Source organism: Capra hircus, chromosome 14, assembly GCF_001704415.2.
Source record: "Capra hircus breed San Clemente chromosome 14, ASM170441v1, whole genome shotgun sequence".
Taxonomy (NCBI): Eukaryota; Metazoa; Chordata; class Mammalia; order Artiodactyla; family Bovidae; genus Capra; species Capra hircus.
This window is the reverse complement of record NC_030821.1, coordinates 14,255,763-14,276,981: the sequence shown is the minus strand read 5'-3', so window position 1 is coordinate 14,276,981 and position 21,219 is coordinate 14,255,763. Positions and strand designations below refer to the sequence as shown.

General features: G+C 46.5%; 1 protein-coding gene across 2 annotated transcripts in view; it reads right to left on the bottom strand.

Annotated features, from left to right (window-relative positions):
* Nucleotides 1-20,999, bottom strand: part of PTDSS1 (phosphatidylserine synthase 1) — a 72,168-nt gene extending 51,169 nt beyond the window's left edge. Inside the window, exons 1-2 of one of the 2 annotated variants that reach the window (XM_018058253.1) lie at nucleotides 20,714-20,999; nucleotides 6,161-6,252 (exon numbers count right to left, since the gene is read on the bottom strand). In XM_018058253.1, coding sequence (XP_017913742.1) covers nucleotides 6,161-6,252; nucleotides 20,714-20,892 — 271 coding nt within the window. In that variant the 5' untranslated portion in view covers nucleotides 20,893-20,999. The remainder of the gene's footprint in view (nucleotides 1-6,160; nucleotides 6,253-20,713) is intronic. The other variant, XM_018058254.1, reaches the window with a different exon arrangement.

Genomic DNA, 21,219 nt, shown 5'->3' with positions numbered 1-21,219 from the left:
CGTGTGAGACAAGACCAGGGCTCTGCTGAGCACAGGACCGTGCAGGGCTGGGCCCTAACCCCAGGCTGGCGGCAGCGGCTGAGGGTGGTCCAGGAGTGACTGGCCGGCCTTGGGATCAGCCGTAAACCAAGCAGGACCCTGCGGGTCCTCCCTGCTTTGCGTGTTATCACACAGTCAGGGGAGCCAGGGAAAGCATGAAAACAAACAACCTTTATCTTTCCAAAAGGGAAAACAGAAGCCCAGGCCCACCATGAGAGACTGAACCGGTGATGCGGACATTGAAGACGACAGGTCTTCACGAGGGAAAAGAGCAGAAAGCATGCGAAATGTCACATCCGACAGATGCAGTCCCCACCGTCCAGGGCTTTGGGGACCTTAAGGAAAGCACCACAGCCCCAGTGCCTGCCGGAGTCCCCCAGCAGGGAAGGCTGTAAAATCGCAGCTATGGAGGGCTGAGTCTGGGAATCCCTAAACTTCCAGCACAGCTCTTAGAATTAGCAAGCCTAAATGTTTCTAAAAAAGCAGAAAAGAAACCTGCGAAGCTGCGAAAAAACACGCAGGAATTAACACCCAGCCAAGGAGAACAGGAGGCTGGGGGAACAGACACATCTCTGGATTGATTAGTTTCCTGAGCACATACTGTGTTCTCACTGACTGATTTAAAATAAAAATTAGAAGGAAAAAAAAAAAAAGACGGTGGGGGACAAATGAGATAAGAAACAGGAAGAAGAGGGTACAGACCAACAGCGGTCCTGGCATCAAACAATGGCTGGGAAGTAAGCCACTGGTCTACACACGACACAGCAGGCAGGGGCTGAGGGAGTGTCAGGAGCCACCAGCTGAACTGTCACCGGTTCATCTTCCCTTGGGGCTCAGGCACCCGCAGGCCTCGTGTTGGCAGCAAACCCAAGATGCAGTTTACCATCTACTCTGGGCTCTATTCTTAGGCCACCTTTGTTAAGACCAGGTTCCAGAGCTCAGGGGGACCACCACTGTGTAGAAAATGCTCGATGCCCCAAGTGGCCACTTAAGCTGCACGACGGCACAGTGCCCTTGAAAGAGAGGATGGGCTCCATGAAGTCCAAGCTGTCCCTAAACCTAAACTCTTGAGATGTTGTGTGCTGGGGCCTGCATGCGTGCTAAGTCGCTTCAGTCATGTCTGACTCTTTGTGGCCCTTTGGACTGCAGCCCAGCAGGCTCCTCTCTCCATGGGGATTCTCCGGGCAAGAATACTGATGTGGGTTGCCATGACCTCCTCTGGGGATCTTCCCGACCCAGGGATCAAATTTGAGTCTCTTATGTCTCCTGCATTGGCAGGCAGGTTCTTCACCACTGATGCCACCTGCGAAGCCCTTGTGTGTTGAAAGCGGGAGGAAAAAGAAAGTAAGACAAATAATTTGAGAAGCTGTTCAACACTGGGGATGTTTCCTAGGATGTAAATGTCACAGCTGGGCCAATTCCCCTTCATTCCATGACCTCTCTGTATCCTGAACATCTTCTCTCCATGCTGCAATCACTATGTATTTTAAGAACTTTCACCACCATGGAAAGAAAGGCCAAATCATGTTTGGTCATTATCCGCGTAAGGTATGCAGGTGTTGTGGACGGAAGGTTTGCATCCCCCCAAATTCACATGTTGAAATTCTAACCCTGAAGGTGAAGACGGTTGGCCTTTCTGGATCCTTCAGGGCCAAACCACAGAGCTACTTGACTGTGAACATTTGCTATCCTTTAGACATAGGAAGAGGGACCCCAAGGTGGCTCAGAGATCATCCATCAGGGCCATGGCGGGGACAGGAGCAGGATGGCCTCCACCTTGGTTTCAAAGGGCAAGACCGATGCCCAGTAGGGCCGGGGAGAAGAGTCTGCTGGAGTCTCGGGGATTCAACCCCGACTGGGCAAGCTGCGGGGGCAGACCGCTGCCCCAGGGGGGTCTGGACGGCAGAGCGTCAAGTCCAGGAGAATTATTCTCAAACCCTGAAATCTCAGTTTGCCTTCCTAAGTTTTGGCCTAGAATTTGTCCCCCCTTCCTTCCTCCCAGTCTCTTCTTTTGGGACTGGCAGTGTCTGCTCTGCGCCTGGCTGGCTCTCGTATTCTGTAAGCACGGAGCTTCCTTGGCTTGACAGGTTCACAGCTGCCACAGGATGAAATCTTCTGTGTAAGCCACTGAGTCCACGGTATTCTATCACAGCAGCCTACACTAAGACACAGGTTTTCATATCTTGAAAGGTTTTCACTAAAAACACAAAAATAAAAGTAAAAATCTAAAAGCTTGAGGGGTTGAAGAACTAAACACAGCTGCCAAATAACTTGGTCATCTAGAATGATCCACTCCCCGAAGGATTCAGAATCATGGTTTTACTGGTTGGATTATTACGATACCAGCAGAATCCACAAAATTACAGAACAGGGAATTCCTTGGTGGTCCAGGGGCTAAGATTCCACGGTTCCAATGCCGAGGGCCCAGGTTCAATCTCTGTTCAGGGAACTAGATTCCCACATGTCGAAACTAACAGTTTGAAAGGTACAACTAAAAATTATGCATGCCCCAACTAAGACTCAGCACAGACAAATAAATAAAAAAAATATGGAAAAAGAAAATGCTCATAAAAAAAATAATAATACAGAACAAAATTCCACTGGCAGCATTTTGCAAAACCTGGAAGACTTGCCATGTATTACACAGTAAGACCCCTACATATGGACCTTCAAGTTGTAAACATTCAACGGTGCAAACGTGCATTTGTGTGTCCAATCACATAAGTTAGTTCGCGCGTCTGGTGTACACTCTCACGTGCCTGCATCCTCTACAAGTGGTTGCGCTTTAGTGTACTTTGCTGTATAGAGTGGGCTTCCCTCAGCTCAGTTGGCAAAGAATCCGCCTGCAATGCAGGAGACCCTGGTTCGATTCCTGAGTGGGGAAGATCCGCTGGAGAAGGGATAGGCTACCCACTCCAGTCTCCTTGGGCTTCCCTTGTGGCTCAGGTGGTAAAGAATCGCCTGCAACGCTGGGAGACCCCAGTTCAATCCCTGGGTTGGGAAGACACCCTGGAGAAGGGAAAGGCTACCCACTCCAGTCTTCTGGCCTGGAGAATGCCATGGACTACACAGTCCATGGGGTCACGAAGAGTCAGACAGGACTGAGCAACTTTCACTTTCACTTTCCTTTCACTTTCATGGTATAGAGTACAGCGGTCCAGTGTCTTTATTTCAAGCCCAAGGTGTCCAGAAGCAAGTGGGAAAGCAGCCCCAGTATAGCTGATGTGACTGTACTTCTCAGGCTCCCTTCGGGGCTCAGATGGTAAAGAATTTGCTCAGATGGTAAAGAATTGACCAGGTTCAATCCCTGGGTCAGGAAGATTCCCCTGGAGAAGGGCGTGGCAGCCCACTCCAGAATTCCAGCCTGGAGAATTCCATGGACAGGGGAGCCTGGAGAGCTATAGTCCATGGGATTGCAAAGGGTCGGACATGACTGAGCAACTAACACACCGTACTTTTCAAAGTACTGTACTCTGAGACCAACAATGCTTTATCTTTTGGGTTTGTTTTTTTAAATATGTTATTTGTGTGAATAACACAAATAACAAATAATAAGTCTATTATAGCAATGTACTATGTGGCCGAATGTATTAGTTGGATACCTAACGTTGCTGAATTTATGAACAAACTGGACATAAGAACGCATTCTGGAACAGAACTCGTATGCAGGGGACTTTCTTGAGTACTGCGATCTATAAGAAGCAAGTATTTGATCTTTGTCCCCTTTCTGGAACTGAGTTCTAAACTCCTGGAATTTCCTAAGTGATAAGAATCTTTTGTTACCTTAATGAAGCGGCTCAGGAAGGAGGCCAGTGGAGCCAACAAGGTGATTAGAGATAGGAACCCTTCATTCCCGCCCTGACCTCTGGCGATGGGGGAGGGGCTGGCGGGCAAATCAATTACCAATGGCCAACGGTCTAGTCCAGGCTATGGTTTTTCCAGTAGTCATGTATGCAGATGACACCACCCTTACGGCAGAAAGTGAAAAGGAGCTAAAAAGCCTCTTGATGAAAGTGAAAGAGGAGAGTGAAAAAGTTGGCTTAAAGCTCAACATTCAGAAAACGAAGATCATGGCATCTGGTCTCATCACTTCATGGGAAATAGATGGGGAAACAGTGGAAACAGTGTCAGACTTTATTTTTTGGGGCTTCAAAATCACTGCAGATGGTGACTGCAGCCATGAAATTAAAAGACGCTTACTCCTTGGAAGAAAAGTTATGACCAACCTAGATAGTATATTCAAGAGCAGAGACATTGCTTTGCCGACTAAGGTCCGCCTAGTCAAGGCTATGGTTTTTCCTGTGGTCATGTATGGATGTGAGAGTTGGACTGTGAAGAAGGCTGAGCGCCGAAGAATTGATGCTTTTGAACTGTGGTGTTGGAGAAGACTCTTGAGGGTCCCTTGGACTGCAAGGAGATCCAACCAGTCCATTCTGAAGGAGATCAGCCCTGGGATTTCTTTGGAAGGAATGATGCTAAAGCTGAAGCGCCAGTACTTTGGCCACCTCATGCGAAGAGTTGACTCATTGGAAAAGACTCTGATGCTGGGAGAGACTAGGGGCAGGAGGAGAAGGGGACGACAGAGGATGAGATGGCTGGATGGCATCACAGACTCGATGGACATGAATCTGAGTGAACTCCGGGAGATGGTGATGGACAGGGAGGCCTGGCATGCTGCGATTCATGGGGTCGCAAAGAGTCGAACAGGACTGAGCGACTGAACTGAACTGAACTAAAAGATTTAATCAGTCATTACCAACGTGATGAAACCTAAAAGGATAGAGCTCAGAAAGCTTCTGGGTTGGTGAGCACGTGGAAATCTGGTGCAAATGGTGCCCCGAGAAAGCATGGAAGGGGCTCCCCCCTTTCCACCAAGCATCTCTGCATCTGGCTGTCGGTTAATATTCTCAGTTATCTGAAAGTAAACTGGTCTCTGGAGATGTTCTAGCAAATTAATCAAACCTGAAGGAGGTCACGGGAACCTCTGATCTTCAGCCATTGGGTCAGAAGCACAGGGGACACCCTGGACTTGTGACTGGCATCTCAGTGGAGGCAGGAGCAGCTGGTTGGAACTTAACCTGCAGAATCCAATCTATCCCCAGGCAGACAGTGTCAAATTGAGTAGAACTGCAGGACGCCCAGCTGATGTTCAGCAATGGACACCACTCCTCCACACCCACACACACGATGGAATTGGTATTGGAATCCTATCACCAGGGTGCAGCTCCAGGTAGCATCGGTAACATTCATAAGGAGCTCTGTATATCACAGATTATACTCTACTGAATAGATAGGAGGATGGAGAAGAAGCACATCTTAAATCATGATATTTAAAACCTAAGCAGGGCTCATGGAGCACAACTGGCAAAAAAAGACGGCAACAGTTACAAAATACCCTGAATGGTAAAGAAACAGGATACAAAAAGTGAATATTTAGAAAATCACCTGCAGAGAATAAGTAAAGAATATTCCAGGGAGGAAGTACTGAAGCAGAATAAAAAAAAATAATATAACTTGTTAGGGACCATTCAGAGGAAAGGGGTGAATCTTAAGTGTGGCAGAAATTAGTTTTTAAACCAAGGCTTTTGCCTCACTCCATAACACTGAAAGAGGAAAATGTCACAATAATCATTTTTTTTTAACCTGATAATGGAAATTCATATCCCAGAAAAGTTTCCAGTTAAAGACAGCAAGTTATTTAAGTAATATTCATTAAAGCACTGACCCCATCCTTAGCAAAAAGGAGTAAATGAGCAGTAACTGCGTATTTTACAACTTGGCTGATAATACCAAAAACAGTAAGAAGAACAACAGTTGACCTTCACTGAACGCTTATGATTCGTCAGCCACTGTTCAGAGTATTTTATGGTATTAATTCAGTTTACTGTTACCGCTGTACTTCTCTCCATTTCAGACAGAAATGTCTTAAAGGAGGACCGAGGAAACAGAGCTAGGAATGGGCAGTCTGCCTCCAGAGCCTGCTCCCCGAGTCACCACGCAACGTTCAGATTCTCTTTTTTATTCCACCCTCTAGTTTCATCTTCTAGATGACATGCATCTCAAAAATACCAACAAGGACACAATGAATGGGAGAAATGTGATAAAGCATTACATCACTTACCATTGGGGAAAGCTAATACACTGATGATAAGAAAGAAGAAAATTACAGAGAGGATGCCCCTCCAGATGTTGTCTTCTGGGACAGAGTCATCCCTGAAAACAGAAAAGGAACACTGAGTGTTATTTTTGAATCTACAGTCAGTCTAGAAGGAGTACGAGCTCCATGTTCTAAAAACCTGGGGACTGCTAACTTTATTTTGCTGAGCTAAGCCATTACATTCACTATTTACTATGGTATTTCCTCGGAGAAGGCAATGGCACCCCACTCCAGTACTCTTGCCTGGAAAATCCCATGGATGGAGGAGCCTGGTAGGCTGCAGTCCATGAGGTCGCACAGAGTCAGACATGACTGAACAACTTCACTTTCACTTTTCACTTTCATGCATTGGAGAAGGAAATGGCCACCCAGTCCAGGGACAGGGGAGCCTGGTGGGCTGCTGTCTATGGGGTCGCACAGCGTCAGACAGGACTGAAGCGACTCAGCAGCAGCAGCAGCATGGTATTTCCTAAAATAGTACAGCTCTCATAGTAAAGTCCAGTTCTTATGATAAAAGCATTGTCAACCTTACACGCCAACACACGTTCTACTCAGACAAGCATTTGAGAATCATCATTCTTTTACAAAGGGGCTTCCCAAGTGGCTCAGTGGTAAAGAATCCACCTGTCAATGCAGGAGACGGAGGAGACACGTGTTCAATCCTTGGATCAGGAAGATCCTCTAGAGAAGGAAATGGCACCTTACACCATTCTTGCCTGGGATATCCCATGGACAGAGGAGCCTGGTGGGCTACACAGTCCATGGGGTCTGAGAGACTCAGACTTGATTGAGCACACACACACACAAAGATGACCTTCACTACAGAGGCTGTGGCGGAAAACTGTTCAGGAATCAGAAAGGAAGCATAAGATTATGAAACCTGCACGCCCCAGAGCCCATGCTCCACAACAGAAGCCACTGCAACGGGGAAACCCAAGCACCACAACTAGAGAGTGGCCCTCATTTGTCGCAACTAGAGAAAAGCCCACACGAAGACCCAGCACAGCCAAAAACAAATTAAATAAAAATTATCTCAAAAAACAAGGAGGAAGGACACGAGGCAATGAGATTACGCAGTCACGTGTCAAATATGGGCGGTTGGCTATCCAAGGGATGAACAAAATGGGGCAGTGTAACGCCACCAGAAAGCACTAGTAAAAAATGTTACAGGAAAAATGAAGAGGAAACAAAAGACCAGATTTAAACTTGTATTTAAATTCTAAACATAAGAATTGTAAAGGAGACAAGCTGCTCCGCCCTGCTCCAGCCTGGTCATTCCTCATGTGTTACTGTGTAGAACTCCTCCATAACCCCAGTAAACAGAAATGATTACATCTGTTGGTTTATATGTTATCTGTCTTCTCTGCAGAAAGTAAACTCCTAAAGGCAGGGAATTATTCACACCTGTATCCACAGAGCCTGGGGACACAGTAGGCCCTCAATATATTTCTAGACTGATTATTATGGAAAAAAACTTACTGTTTTACAATGAAGTAAAATTCCCCAAAGGCTTCCCTGGTGGCTCAGTTATAAAGAATCCACCTGCCAACATAGGAGATACAGGTCTGATTCCTGGGTTGGAAAGATCCCTGGAAAAGGAAATGACAACCCACTCCAGCATTCCTGCCTGGGAAATCCCATGGACAGAGGAGCCTGGTGGGCTACAGTACAGGGTTGCAAAAGAGTCTGACATGATTTAGCGACTAAACAACAAAAATCCCCAAAATGGAAATTTTCTTACCATTGATGGTGAAAATGTTAGGTTTTAACAGTTTACATTAATAAAGAAGATTCTAGTAACATATCTGGGGCTCAGAGAGGCAAACAAAAGTAGGAAAACAGAAAAACAACTGGAAGATTTTCTGAAGTATTGATAATTTTCAAGAAGTTTGGGAGAGGGAAGTTCAGTGGTTCAGTTTAGAAAGAAGTAGGATAAGTAAGAGAAAATATGAGAAGAAACACAATGGAATGACATAGTTTCGAGATGATGAAACTGGTTGCAATACATTTAAAAATGATCAAAGAAACTGGGTTTATCTGGAGGAGGACTGTCAACAGTGAAAGTTTTCAAAAGACAAATGTTAAATGAAGATTGAATGTTACTAAAGGAAAAAGGTCAAAAAAGAATCTTAGAAGAAAACCAAGTTTGCATAAAAAAAAAGATCTTGAGTATCAGAATACGTACATGAAAAGGTATGGGATGAAGCAATTATTACCTCAGTAAGGACTGAGTCCTGGGTGGTGGTTTAAAAGTGTTAACTTAAGTACCAACTCCTGTTTAGACTGCGAAGTTTCTGCACCCAATGAAATTATTTCCAGAGTTATGACAAGACCGAACATAAGGTTCTGAAATAAGATGTCATACAGGTCTTAAATGTTTCCTAGACCATCACATAGCCAAACAGCACTGAACTCATCCTAGACAAACAACACTTGGTGGTTAGATTCAGAAATCTGATTACAAAACCATTCTTTACAGTAGGATAGACTTCTTGTAGCAAAGTGCAATCTTATTTTAATACTCATCCTAACAATTCCACATTTGCCCAGAGGTTATAAACACAACTTTAAAATGCGAGGCTGATCATCCTAGGGCACTTGCCATGCCCTTTGGCTTATGTAGGGGAGCCCTGTATCCAACTCCCAGGAACATTAGCTTTTACTGAAGAATGGCTACACACAGCGGGGGCGGGGACACAACGTCCTCATTCAGACCAAGTCACACTACTGATACTGCTAACGATGACAGCCAGGGTAACAGGTCCTGTCTATCAAGGCTCTGCTGTGCATCAGGCACTGAACAGGCAGTTTCTACACATTATCTCTAATTGTCACAATCCATCTGCAATATGGGCTGTTATCAACCACATCTTACAGATGAGGTAACAAAGGTCACATAGGTTCAGTAACTTTCTCAAGATTGTGGAGCTAAGAAGTTGCAGAGCCAGCTTCCAAACCAGGCCTGCTAGACTCTGAAGATAGTGATCTTTCCCCTTTGCCAAACTGCCTTATGAAAACTTACCTGTCACCCTAAATCGCACTCATCGGATTGACTCACCGGAGATGCACAGGGATAGTATACGAGAGGTGGACTGGGCATGCAATTGGCAAGTCACAAAATAAAAGCGAGGCTAAAATGAGCAACAGTGGCCGAGGAAAAGAAGATAGAGCCTCATAACTCATGCCTCGCACCAAAATACATTCCAGATGACTCAAACAACTAAAAGTAAAAACAAAACAAAATTCTAGAAAAAAAATGATGGTAGAACTAAAAAAGAAAAAACCTATGCTGCTGCTGCTAAGTCGCTTCAGTCGTGTCCGACTCTGTGCGACCCCATGGACGGCAGCCCACCAGGCTCTCCTGTCCCTGGGATTCTCCAGGCAAGAACACTGGAGTGGGCTGCCATTTCCTTCTCCAATGCATGACAGTGAAAAGCGAAAGACACCACAACCTCAGGGTGGGGAAGGCCTTTCTAAAGCCTGATACAAACCCCTGAGGTTACAAAGGAGAAAGCTGACAAATTTGCATGACAAAGAAATCAGTAACAAAGTCCAAGGAAAAGTGATAGGTAAACTTGGAAAAAATATTTGCAACTCATATGAAGGCAAAGGGTTAACGCGCCTAATTACAAAGCTCTCCCTACCAAATCAATTAACAGAAAGAACAACAAATGGACAGAGAAAAACAAATAGAAAAGTGGACAAAGGATATGAAGAGACAGTTCACTGAGCAAAAAAATCCGGTAGCTCTCAGGCAAGTAAAAAAAAAGATGCTCAGTCATGTTCATGGTAAGATATGGACACACTGGAACAATACAGAGACCACTTTTATCTGCTTTATCCCTGATGGTTCAGATGGTAAAGAATCTGCCTGCAATGCAGGAGACCCAGGTTCAATCTCTGAGTCAGGGAGATCCCCTGGAGAAGGGAAGGGCAACCCATTCCAGTATTCTTGCCTGGAGAATCCCATGGACAGAGGAGCCTGGTGGGCTTTCAGTCCACAAGGATGCAGAGAGTCGAATACGACTGAGTGACTAACATGATTCTTCCTTACCTTATGGAAAAAGGCAAGAAATTGATAAACAGGTATACTCACACACTACCTTTATGGGGGGCCTTTGACAACACATTAATTGATAAATGCATATACTCTGTGACTCAGCAATTCCATGTACGAGAATATATCTCACAGATATACCCTCATTTACGCAAAAATGACATATGTACCAGGCCGCTCACCATAGCATTGTATGTTTTAGCAAAACAAGGAAGCAACTAAAAGAGATGTTAAAAAATTACGGCTCTGGCTCACAAGCAAGTACTTGTCGCTGTTCAGTCCCTCAGTCGTGTCTGACTCTTTGTGAGCCCGTGGACTGCAGCACATCAGGTTTCCCTGTCCATCACCAACTCCCGGAGCTTGCTCAAACTCATGTCCATAGAGTTGGTGATGCCATACAACCATCTCACCCTCTGTCCTCCCCTTCTCCTGCCTTCAATCTTTCCCAGCATCAGGATCTTTTCCAATGAGTCTGCTCTTCGTATCCGGTAGCCAAAGCACTGGAGCTTCAGTATTAGTCCTTCCAATCAATATTCTGCTTTAGGATGGACGGGTTGGATCTCCTTGCAGTCCAAGGAACTCTCAAGAGTCTTCTCCAACATCACAGTTCAAAAGCATCAATTCTTTGGTGCTCAGCTTTCTTTACAGTCCAACTCTCATATCCATACATGACTACTGGAAAAACCATAGCTCTGACTAGACAGACCTTTGTCAGCAAAGTAGGCAGCCATAAAAACAATGAAGATGCTTTTAATTAACTGGTACAGAGTAATTTAAGAGATCATGAAGTAAACAAAGCAATTTGCAGAACAGGAGTATAATAAGCAACTTTTTGTGCAAAACAAAGAGCACGCGTAGGTATACGTAACTTCTAACTTGTGCTCCGAGCTCCACAGGGTGTCTGGAAATCCACCCAAGAAACGGTCACTCTGTTTTATCCAAGGAGAATAAATGAAGAGTTGGGGGAGACTTCTCACCATAAACCCAGTGGAATATCTTGGATTTTAAGCAATGTAATATATTACTTTCCAAAAAGTGGATTATACATCAACATTAAATTTGTAAGAACTTGAGATCGGCGATCAACAATGAAGCTGCAAATGTGTAAATTCTGAGCAATCTTACTAGAAAGATGGGATCAAAGAATGGCCTAGTTTGGGGAGTTAAAAAAAGAAAAGAAAAAAAGGCCGATTAACTCTGAATAAAATAGCAGCGAGTCTGAAAAGTTGGCCATTTTATATTTGCCTAATTAGAAAAAAAAAAGGATCAAAGACGGACAGCAAGCTCTTTGGTAAAACTGAAAACATGTGTACAGGAAGATCACATTCCTGTGATCACAGACCAAAGGGTAGGCCGGTGAGCGAAAGAAGAAATCTGAGTCAGATCAGACCAGGGGTCCCCACTAGGCCTTCCGAGTTTCCTGAGAGCACAGAGGGTACCCGCACAGTGCCTACAAAAGGTGGATGCATAGAAAGAACAGAATGGGTGACTGAGGAGGCTGCCCCCCGCCCACCGGCCTCCCCACTAGCCGATCGGGGCCACTTTGTGAGACCCTCAGCTCCCCGTCATCCAGAGACCTAACCACACGCCAAGGAATACGGACATTTTCCATAGTTAATCATGAAAAGCAACTTGGCAGCAAAGGCTACAAAGACCACACTACGGATTCCAGAGACCTTCCGTCAGAGGACAAGAAGCATCTATCTCCTGACATCCACTGGGTCTGTGCCTCTCAGAAGGCTAGCTACAGCTGCCTTCTGCATGTTAGTTCTCTTAATCTTCCTAACACCCTTGAAGGGGGAAATGATCACAATCTGCATTTTACTGACCCCAAAGGCTAAGTGTTTTTCCCTTTAGGAGGCTGTTCGGTGCAGTGACAAGGAGGACAGGTTTGTAGCCAAACAGCCTGGGCCTGAATTCTGAATTCACACTATCAGCCTGTGTGACCTCGGGCAAATTATCCAGCCTCTCTGTGCCTCGGTTTCCTCCTCAGTATATCACAGGAGAGTAACAGTTCCATCTCAATGGGTTGCTGTGAGGATAAAATAACACATGTGAGGGACTTAGAACAGTGCTTGGCACAGATGGCCTGTCAGTTATTAATTTGTAATTTCTGCCCACTCATTCCCTCAGCTAGCCAACACCTATCGTTGTGGACAAAGATGAACAGACATAGTCCTGATTCTTTGAGAGAATCGTGATGAAAAACACACTAAGACACAAAAATTAAATAACTATCTTAGTATAACTTTGGCCTGAAAGAAAAGTTTTTAATTTGCTGGAACAGCCTCTGATTAACACAACAAAACCCCCTAAACCTAAAAAAACCACCCCAATCGTTCACACAAGATTAACCCCTGTTTGTGGAGTTGGTACCAATCTCCTCAGGCTTTGCCAGGGGGCAATATGGGTCCCACTTTCCAGGGAAGCTTGTGATCTGCAGTCAGGGCTGCCAGAGCCCCATCTTGACTTTTGCTGGTCTCAGGATTCTTGCTCAACTAAGACATTTTGCTTTATGGCAACAAAAAATAAGAGGACTTCAGACTTAGAACTCCAAGGCTGTAGCAGCGCCCTGACCTCTTTGCTAGGTCCTCTGAGACTCCTAACAACAGGCACCTCGGTCTTGGAGCCACTGAACTTTCCAAAGACCTTTCCCAGCTGCCATTTGGTTGAACCACTCCACAGTTCTCCAGAGGAGTATTATCATTACTTAGAGGATGAGGAAAATAAAGCTCTTGCTTTATCTTGCCCACAGTTACAACAAACAGAGGCAGAATGAAGTAGGTGCCCAGGCTTCTGGAATGCTGGCTGGAGGTCAAGATTGCTACACTGACCCATAGAGCTCAGGAAGGCAAAGTTCTTTTCCCCTTGCTCTGCTAAATTTAGGAGGTGTTCCAGCAGCAGGCTGGGGTAGCCCTGACCATACACAGCAAAAACACCAAATGGACAGACTACAGGAAAATTGTCATTTAAGATCCCTTCTCATTCACCTGCAGCAGCTCCAGCGCCCAGCACAAGGCCTGGCACAGAGCAGGCCTTCTCAACATGGTGGGTGCCAGAGAGGGGAAGAGGCCAGGGTGGAGCAGATGCGTGACCCAGGGAACGCGAGGAGGTACCACGGCCCAGGCCCAGAGGCCCCCTGCAGGTGATTCTCCTGCCTCGGTGCTGACCAGCCAGGGGCTGAAATACCTCATGCCACCCTGTATTAGTGCAGGTAACTACCCAAGAGAGAGGCTTCCCCAGTGACTCAGTGGTAAAAATCTGTCTGCAATGCAAGAGACATGGATTCGATCCCTGGGTCGGGAAGATTCCCTGGAGGAGGAAATGGCAACCCACTCCAGCATTCTTGCCTGGGAAATCCCATGGACAGAGGAGCCTGGCGGGCTACGGTCCATGGGGTTGCAAGAGAGTCGGGCATGACTTAGTGATTAAACAACAACTACCCAAGACAGAACCCGAAAAGCAGGACAAGTGAAAGGAAAGCCCTAACATTTTTTTAACAAAGGTTTGAACACAAAAAGCTTTAGCCTCGGATTTTTAAACTTGAACAGGTGGCAGGCAGTGAGAAAAAGACCAGGGACAACAAGCAAACTTTCCACTCTAGCCAATCTTTAACCATGGCTGTCTCCCTGGGGCCAAGAAGGTAAGGAATCCTTAACCCTGACTCCTAAATGCGGAGTTGGTTGTCCCCTCTCCCCCTGCCATCTTCTCCTTTCCCTCTCTTTAATAGGAATCTCTGAAACTGAGACACAAAGATAGGGTCATGTTCAGGAGGCTACGCACTGTTAAGGAGCCTCTCTCCCAATGGAAAACTCAGTCTCGAGTTACAAAGTGGACCAATGTTAACTAACTTTGACATTAGCTTTGAAGACCACATTCATTTCATTTTGTAAAATGTTAAAGATTCTTTTCGAGAATTAGAGCTGAAATAGCAACTGACAGAGAAGAGCGATATTTTTTGAAAATTCATATTGTATAAATGATTTTTTATATTTGACTCATTTAGCATTTTACTGGGTGTGTATTCTGCAATGATTAAGATATCTGCCCTCAATAAATTAATATAAAAACAAATATTACAATAGGAGAGAGAAATACTAATAAAAGACATCTGGAAGTATAGTAAGTCCCATACCTACGAACCTTCAAGTTTTGAACGTCCAGAGATGTGAAATGTGCATTCCATCAACATCAGGCCTGAGTGAAACTGCAGCCTGCTGTCCAATTGCGTTAGCTGGGTATCTTGGTGAATTCTGGACTTCTGAACAAACTGGACTTATGAATGCATCCTTGGAGGAACCCATTCATATGTAGGAGACTTAACTGTACATAAACACTTCTTCCTCTGAGCTTCCAGGAACCACCAAGAAAGGGGTCTGGGAGGGGACCATTGGGAAGGTTGCCAGGGATGCCATGGGCTCGTGGGCAGGCAGAAGGCACTCTCAAGTCAGAGGGAGGTACCAGCCTGGCACCAGGTGTGGGGCTGCCTGGGCCGGCAGCGTGTGCTGTGTACAGTGGAGGCAGGTGTAAGGCCCTATAATGAAGGCCCTCAGGGGCCAGCAGGCACTCCTGACAGGTGATAGAGATCTAGGGAAAGACTGTAAGTGGATGGACGGGATCAAGATCTTGACTTTGAAAGGTCGTGAGGAAAGCAGTGTGGAGGACGGTCTGAAGGGAAGGGCAGTCAAGGCCTGGGCGTGTCTTATGCCAAAGAGCTGGGGTCTGCGAGCTAAAGCCTGGGCATGGCAGAGCAGGACAGCTCTGAACGCTACTGAGGCCTGGCTGGACCTGGTGAAGCTAAGCTAGATGAACTCCAGGATGCCGGAGACCTGGGCTGGGCAGAACACGGGCTGCTGACTACACTGAGTGCAACCGAGGGCTCAGGAAGCAGTCCTTGCTGCCTGAACGAGTCTTCGGCTTTCACGTTTGTTGACCCTAAAAAGCTTGTGAACATCCCTGCAGAAATCTGGGGCGAGAGGGATTCTATCACAAGACAAACTGCATTGTCATTGGCAATAGAACTATATATAAAGTGCTAGACACTAGGCGTGCAAGTACTAGGCGTGCAAGTCTCCAAGGCAAGCAAGGTGAACCAAGCAGCTCCGTGTGTCACCCAGGTGCTTATTTACCCCGGAGAAATGTATGTTACACACATGACCCCGTGATATACACTGCCCCAAAGAAGTATGACACGAAGAAATGTATATATATATACACAAAGACCCCAAAGAAGTATGACACAAAGAAATACATATATATACACAAAGACCCCAAAGAAATATGACACATTTTCCCTTTCGAGAAATGAATAATCTCATCAAGGACATGCACGCATGCACGCATGCTGAGTCGCTGCAGCCGTGTCCGACTCTGCGCGACGCTATGGACAGCAGCCCACCAGGCTCCTCTGTCCACAGGATTCTCTAGGCAAGAACACTGGAGTGGGCTGCCATTTCCTTCTCCAATTAAGGACATAAAACACCAGAAATAAGGACAAGAAAGGATGTAAACAGGCGCTTCTTTTAATCCAATAAAAAACCCGTGATTTACATAGGAAGTGAGGAAGAGAAATGTTAAAGAGGGTTAACTGGACCTCTTCAGAGGGGGCCTAACACAGGACACGCCTCTGCCTCCAAGGCTGGTGTCACCCAGCACACAGCTGCCGTGGACAATCACTTAACGTTGCTGGTGTCCGAGAACAAGGACAGCCAAGGCCTTCTGTTATTGGGGAAGACAGAACACGCTGTACCTAAAGGAAATAGGCTCGAGACAACTGAATCAGCAGTTATCAGGAGACAGTTTCTAATGGGAATTGATATGGTCTAAAGGGAAAAAACAGGGAAGGCTGGCAGGTCTCCAGGAGGGAAGAGACACAGAAGGTGGAACTATGCCTCCCAGTAAGATCAAGAAAAGCTGAAGCTCCAGAGCCGCTAAGGGAAATGAAGTGAAAACCACTATCACGAACAAGCAGAAATCAATCAATCAAAAGTCTGGCCATGTGCCTGCCCTCATCCACCTCCTCAGTCCCACATTAAGGAGAAAAACTAGCCCAGGTGAGTGGATGACCCCTTCTGAACAGGAAGCTGCAGGAAGGCAATCTCTTCTGGGCAAGTGATGACTTTTGCTGGACAAGTGTCACTGGAGAGAATGACTTCACTATTTTACTGCCAGGCGCCTCGTGAGGAGAGAGCAACCTGTTACCAATGAGATCTAGTAAATTTTGGCATTTTCAAATCTAAAGCCCAAGTGTCTGAAACTAAGGCTATTCAACATGTCCAAGTTTACCAACCTATGAAAGGCGAGCTCAGAGCTTAAGACAAAGGTTCTCCTCACCCCACATTGGCTGAATACACTTTTATAAGACATATGTTGAGGCATTTGATTTCTAAAACTGGTTACCTTGAAATGTGGCAAAGTGAGCTTTTTCCGATCTTAGGCAGCAGAATTCAAGAGCATCTGGCTTTACTGTGAATGACAGTGATAGGGACTAGAGACTGAAACGCCATGATTCAACAGTGAGTTGGCCTAGTTGCCATTTAACAAAAGCACTACTGGACGAACACAAACTTGCCTTGGACTTCTGTGTAAGGCACCTAACCCTTGCAATCCCCAATTCTTGCTGTGTCTCTGCAGCATGTGTCATGACCCAGGTAGTGTTTCATGCATACTGGTAATCTGACACCGGGAAAGTATTCTACCCCTGGCTCTCTTCAACTACTGGTTTTTTGAAAGACAAACTTTAAGACATATTTTTAAAGTTTTACGGAAAGAACTGCACTGAACAGTCACCAAGTCAAACCCTGTTGTAAAATAAGGTTCTTACTGCAAAAGAGCACAAAATGATTAATCTTCATTTAAGAAGTCATTACTTTCAATCTTTATGGAAGAAGACAGAGTGATCACTGTAATGTCTCAGTTTAAAGGGTCACAAATCACTACAAAAAATGAGTAAGACAATAAGTACTAATTGTACTAATGGTGCTTATGATTTTATATAACATGAAACTTGTTCTGAAGTAGTTCTTTAATGTATGATTTCTGTCTCTGTGAAATTAGTGGGAGAAGTAAAATCATAATCAATTTTGGAAAAGACCATAACCTACAGTTTAGATTATGCCTTTTCTATTACTTTTGACAAGCTGTTAAAATTCACACTCATTTCTTATACTTTCACTGCTGTGATTTATTGAATGCTTTGGCAGGACATGCTGCAAAAGGGAACTTCCAAAAGAATGTGACTTTCTATATTAGAAAAGAGGAAGAGAAATCTGTTCTGAAAGGGCCTAGAATAATAAGGTAAAAGGTTGAAACACACTGCTCATTCTTGCTTCTTATTATTTAAAGTAAAATAGCGTAATTACTTTTCCAATTTCCAAAGAAACTCCTGTACTAACTCCATCCTTGCCAACCCACATGAGACAAAGTAAAACTGAAGTTAATATGAATCAGGCATATACGTTCTCCAAGCAAAGCACTGTCCATTCTTCCGAAGTCTTTATTCTTTTTCTTAATTATAGAGCGCACCACACCCTCACTCAATGAAAAACCTAATTTACGAGGCAGCAGCACACAATGAAATGATGTAATAATAATAGTTAACGTTTACTGAGCAACTGCTATTCATTATGCGTTGAGTCAAGAACCCAACGACAAAGCAGGAGACCTGAGTCATGGGTTCAGTCTCTGAGTCGAGAAGATCCCCTGGAGCAGGCAATAGCAATCCACTACAGTATTCTTGCCTGGAGAATCCCATGGACAGAGAAGACTGGTGGGCTACAGTCCATAGAGTCACCAAGACTTAGCACCCACAAGCTAAATACAGATTATCTAAAAAGATGAATATTTAAAATGAAATCCTATCGGGTATTACTAAATATTTTCACCCTATGTACTGATAAGCAAGCAAGGGCTAAGCAATATTAAGTGGCCACACAGACACAGATACTAGGTGGTAAAATCAAATGACATGATAAGTATTTGAGGATAAACATAATTAGGGACAAGACTTCTCTCCAAAGCTTATTCTTAGTTGGATACTCTGAAAATATCTGTCCTTACTCCACAGCAGAGAATTCACAGAATATTCTACCATAAAAGTAGCTGTTTCCCTCAATCATTAATTGTTTCATATGCTTTGTGCCTTTAGATAGATTCACACAAATAGATAAACACTTACAAAATAAGAACTGAGAGTTAAATGGATTGTGGAGGAAAGGAACAAGTGTGATGTATGAGGACATTATCAGTTTTATGAAAATCTGAAAAAGCTGCATTGATTCTCAAGGGAGATACCATTGGCACTTGCATGTATACAAGTGTGTAGGTGCACATGTGTGCCTGTGAGTCAGGGACAATTCTTTGTCTTAAATGCTATACCTGGCGTTTACACATTTAGCATTCTTAACCCCCACCTGCTAAATATCAGAAGTTCCCCCAATGCTGAGGTCACCAAATATACTCCCGTATAGTTTCTGTGGATGGGCTGAAAACCACTGATTGTTGGATAAATATATTAGGAGAGAAGAAAGGTCTGTCTAGTCAAAGCTTTGGTTTATCCAGTGGTCATGTATGGATGTGAGAGTTGAACTATAAAGAAAGCTGAGCACCGAAGAATTGATGCTTTTGAACTGTGGTGTTGGAGAAGACTCTTGAGGGTCCCTTGGACTGCAAGGAGATCCAACCAGTCCATTCTGAAGGAGATCAGCCCTGGGATTTCTTTGGAAGGAATGATGCTGAAGCTGAAACTCCAGTACTTTGGCCACCTCATACGAAGAGTTGACTCATTGGAAAAGACTCTGATGCTGGGAGGGATTGGGGGCAGGAGAAGAAGGGGATGACAGAGGATGAGATGGTTGGATGGCATCACTGACTCAGTGGGCCTGAGTTTGAGTAAATTCCAGGAGTTGGTGATGGACAGGGAGGCCCGGCGCGCTGCAGTCCAGCGCTGCAGTCCAGGGGGTCGCAAAGAGTCAGACATGACGGAACAGAACTGGGCCTGAGTTTGAGTAAATTCCGGAAGTTCGTGATGGACAGGGAGGCCTGGCGTGCTGCAGTCCACGGGGTCGCGAAGAGTCAGACACGACTGAACTGAACTGCACTGACATTAACTATGCATCATGTACCAGGTACTCTGTTAAATACATTCACACATGTTCATTTAATTCTCTAACTCCATATTAGGTAAGGACCTATTTTATCCCAATTATACAGAGGAGAATCTTGAGGCTCAGAGAAAGGCTAAACAACTTAACCAAGGTCACACAAATAGTCTTGCGACCACTAGTCTGCCTCCAAAACTCCACATCTCTAGGTTAGTGCTTAAGCATGGTTGGTATAAACACACATTTTTTTCGTTAAAGAGGTTCATTCAGAAAATATGAACCCTTATTAAGTAGGACCCAAGGTATACCTGTCCTTTAGGCATGAATCAGTTCCTTGGCTTGGGGCTGAGGGACCTCATGTTCAGTGAGGTAGCTATAAGCCATGGGCCAACAAGAGTTGGACGGGGTAGCTCCTAGGCACAGGTGTACATTAGAAGTGTTTTGAGTGAGTGTGCATGTATGTTTTCAGGCGTTAAGAGAGTTGTGCTATAGTGTGTGTGGTGTGCGTGTTTTATTTAACCCTTTCCATAGCATCTACAAGGCACCGGGCATTGCTACAGTGGCCTGACAATGTCTCATTTCAGCATGTATGCCGGGATAAGAACAGAACAGAGCCGGCACCGTGTGTTGTGTAATGGGCTGGTGTCTGTGTGGCAGTACTGGAATGTTGGCTGTGATGTGTGTGCGCATGGCTGGCAGTTTGTGTTGTGGTACAGGCGGTCGTGTTTGGGGCTGCAGGAAGGGTTATGCGAGACGACTGGCGTACAACGCACAGTGGAGTGCATTTTTGTGGGCAGGTAGTGCTGAACCCTGGAGGAGTTCGGCGGGGAAGGTCTGGGTTACGTCCTGGGCCTGGGCACGGCGCGTGAAAGACGCCCGTAGACTCGGGTGTTTGCAGCGGGGACATGTGCTGCAAGTGGTGCCTACCAGATGATTCATGCGGTGTGCTAGGCGGGGACGGAGGCCCGAGAGGAGGGGGCCGGTGTCGTGATGCGTGGAGAGGGGAACGATGCTGGGAGCCAGGGAGGAGGGAGGGAGGGCGATCGCGCCAGCCGGGCCACGCGTGTTCCCGGGGTGGCCCGAGGCGCTGCATGGGGAGAGGCGGTATGAGGACAGGCGTGAGGGTGGGTGGAGGATGGGCGTGGGTCGCAGGGAAGGGACGAGCGCCGGTCCCCGAGGAGCAGTAGGGGAGCGAAGCTGGGTGTGTTCGGGGACAGAGCCGCCGGCGGGCGAGCCCGCGCGCGGAGCAGAACGAGCCCGCTTCCTCTCCCGGCCATGGCTCTCCCCGCCCCCAGCCCCGCCGCGTCCCCAGCCAGCCCCTTCCCCTTCGCCCTCGGGCGCGCCTGGGCCGCCCCGCACCTGGTGAAGGCGAAGTACATGAGGCTGACGATGGTGAAGCTGAGGAGAGTGATGGTGTGCGGCCGGTAGAAGAAGTCGATGGTGATGTCCTCCACTTGCTGCTCGTTGATCATCCGGAAATGCATCTTGTAGTTCACATCATCTTTACTCAGGGTCCGGCTCCCCACGCAGGACGCCATGGCCCGCCTCCCGGTCCCGCGGCGCGGCCCCGGCCCGCGGAGGCTGGGAGCCTGGGGTCGGGGAGCGGGGCCCGGACGAGCCGCAGCGGGCGGGCGGGCTGCCGGGCGGACGCCGGGGCCGGGTTGGGTGAGCAGCTCGGGCGGGGCGAGCCGCGGGCGGGGCCGGCGCGGGGGAGGCGGGGCCGGCGCAGGAGGGCGGGGCCGGCGTGGTCCACGAGGCCTCGGGCTGCGGGTGGAGGCGGCTCGCCCGGCCCGGGACCCCGGGAGGGGCGTCCGTAGAGACGTGCGGCGCCTTCCCAAGCCCATCGCAAGGGTCTACGGCGCCCA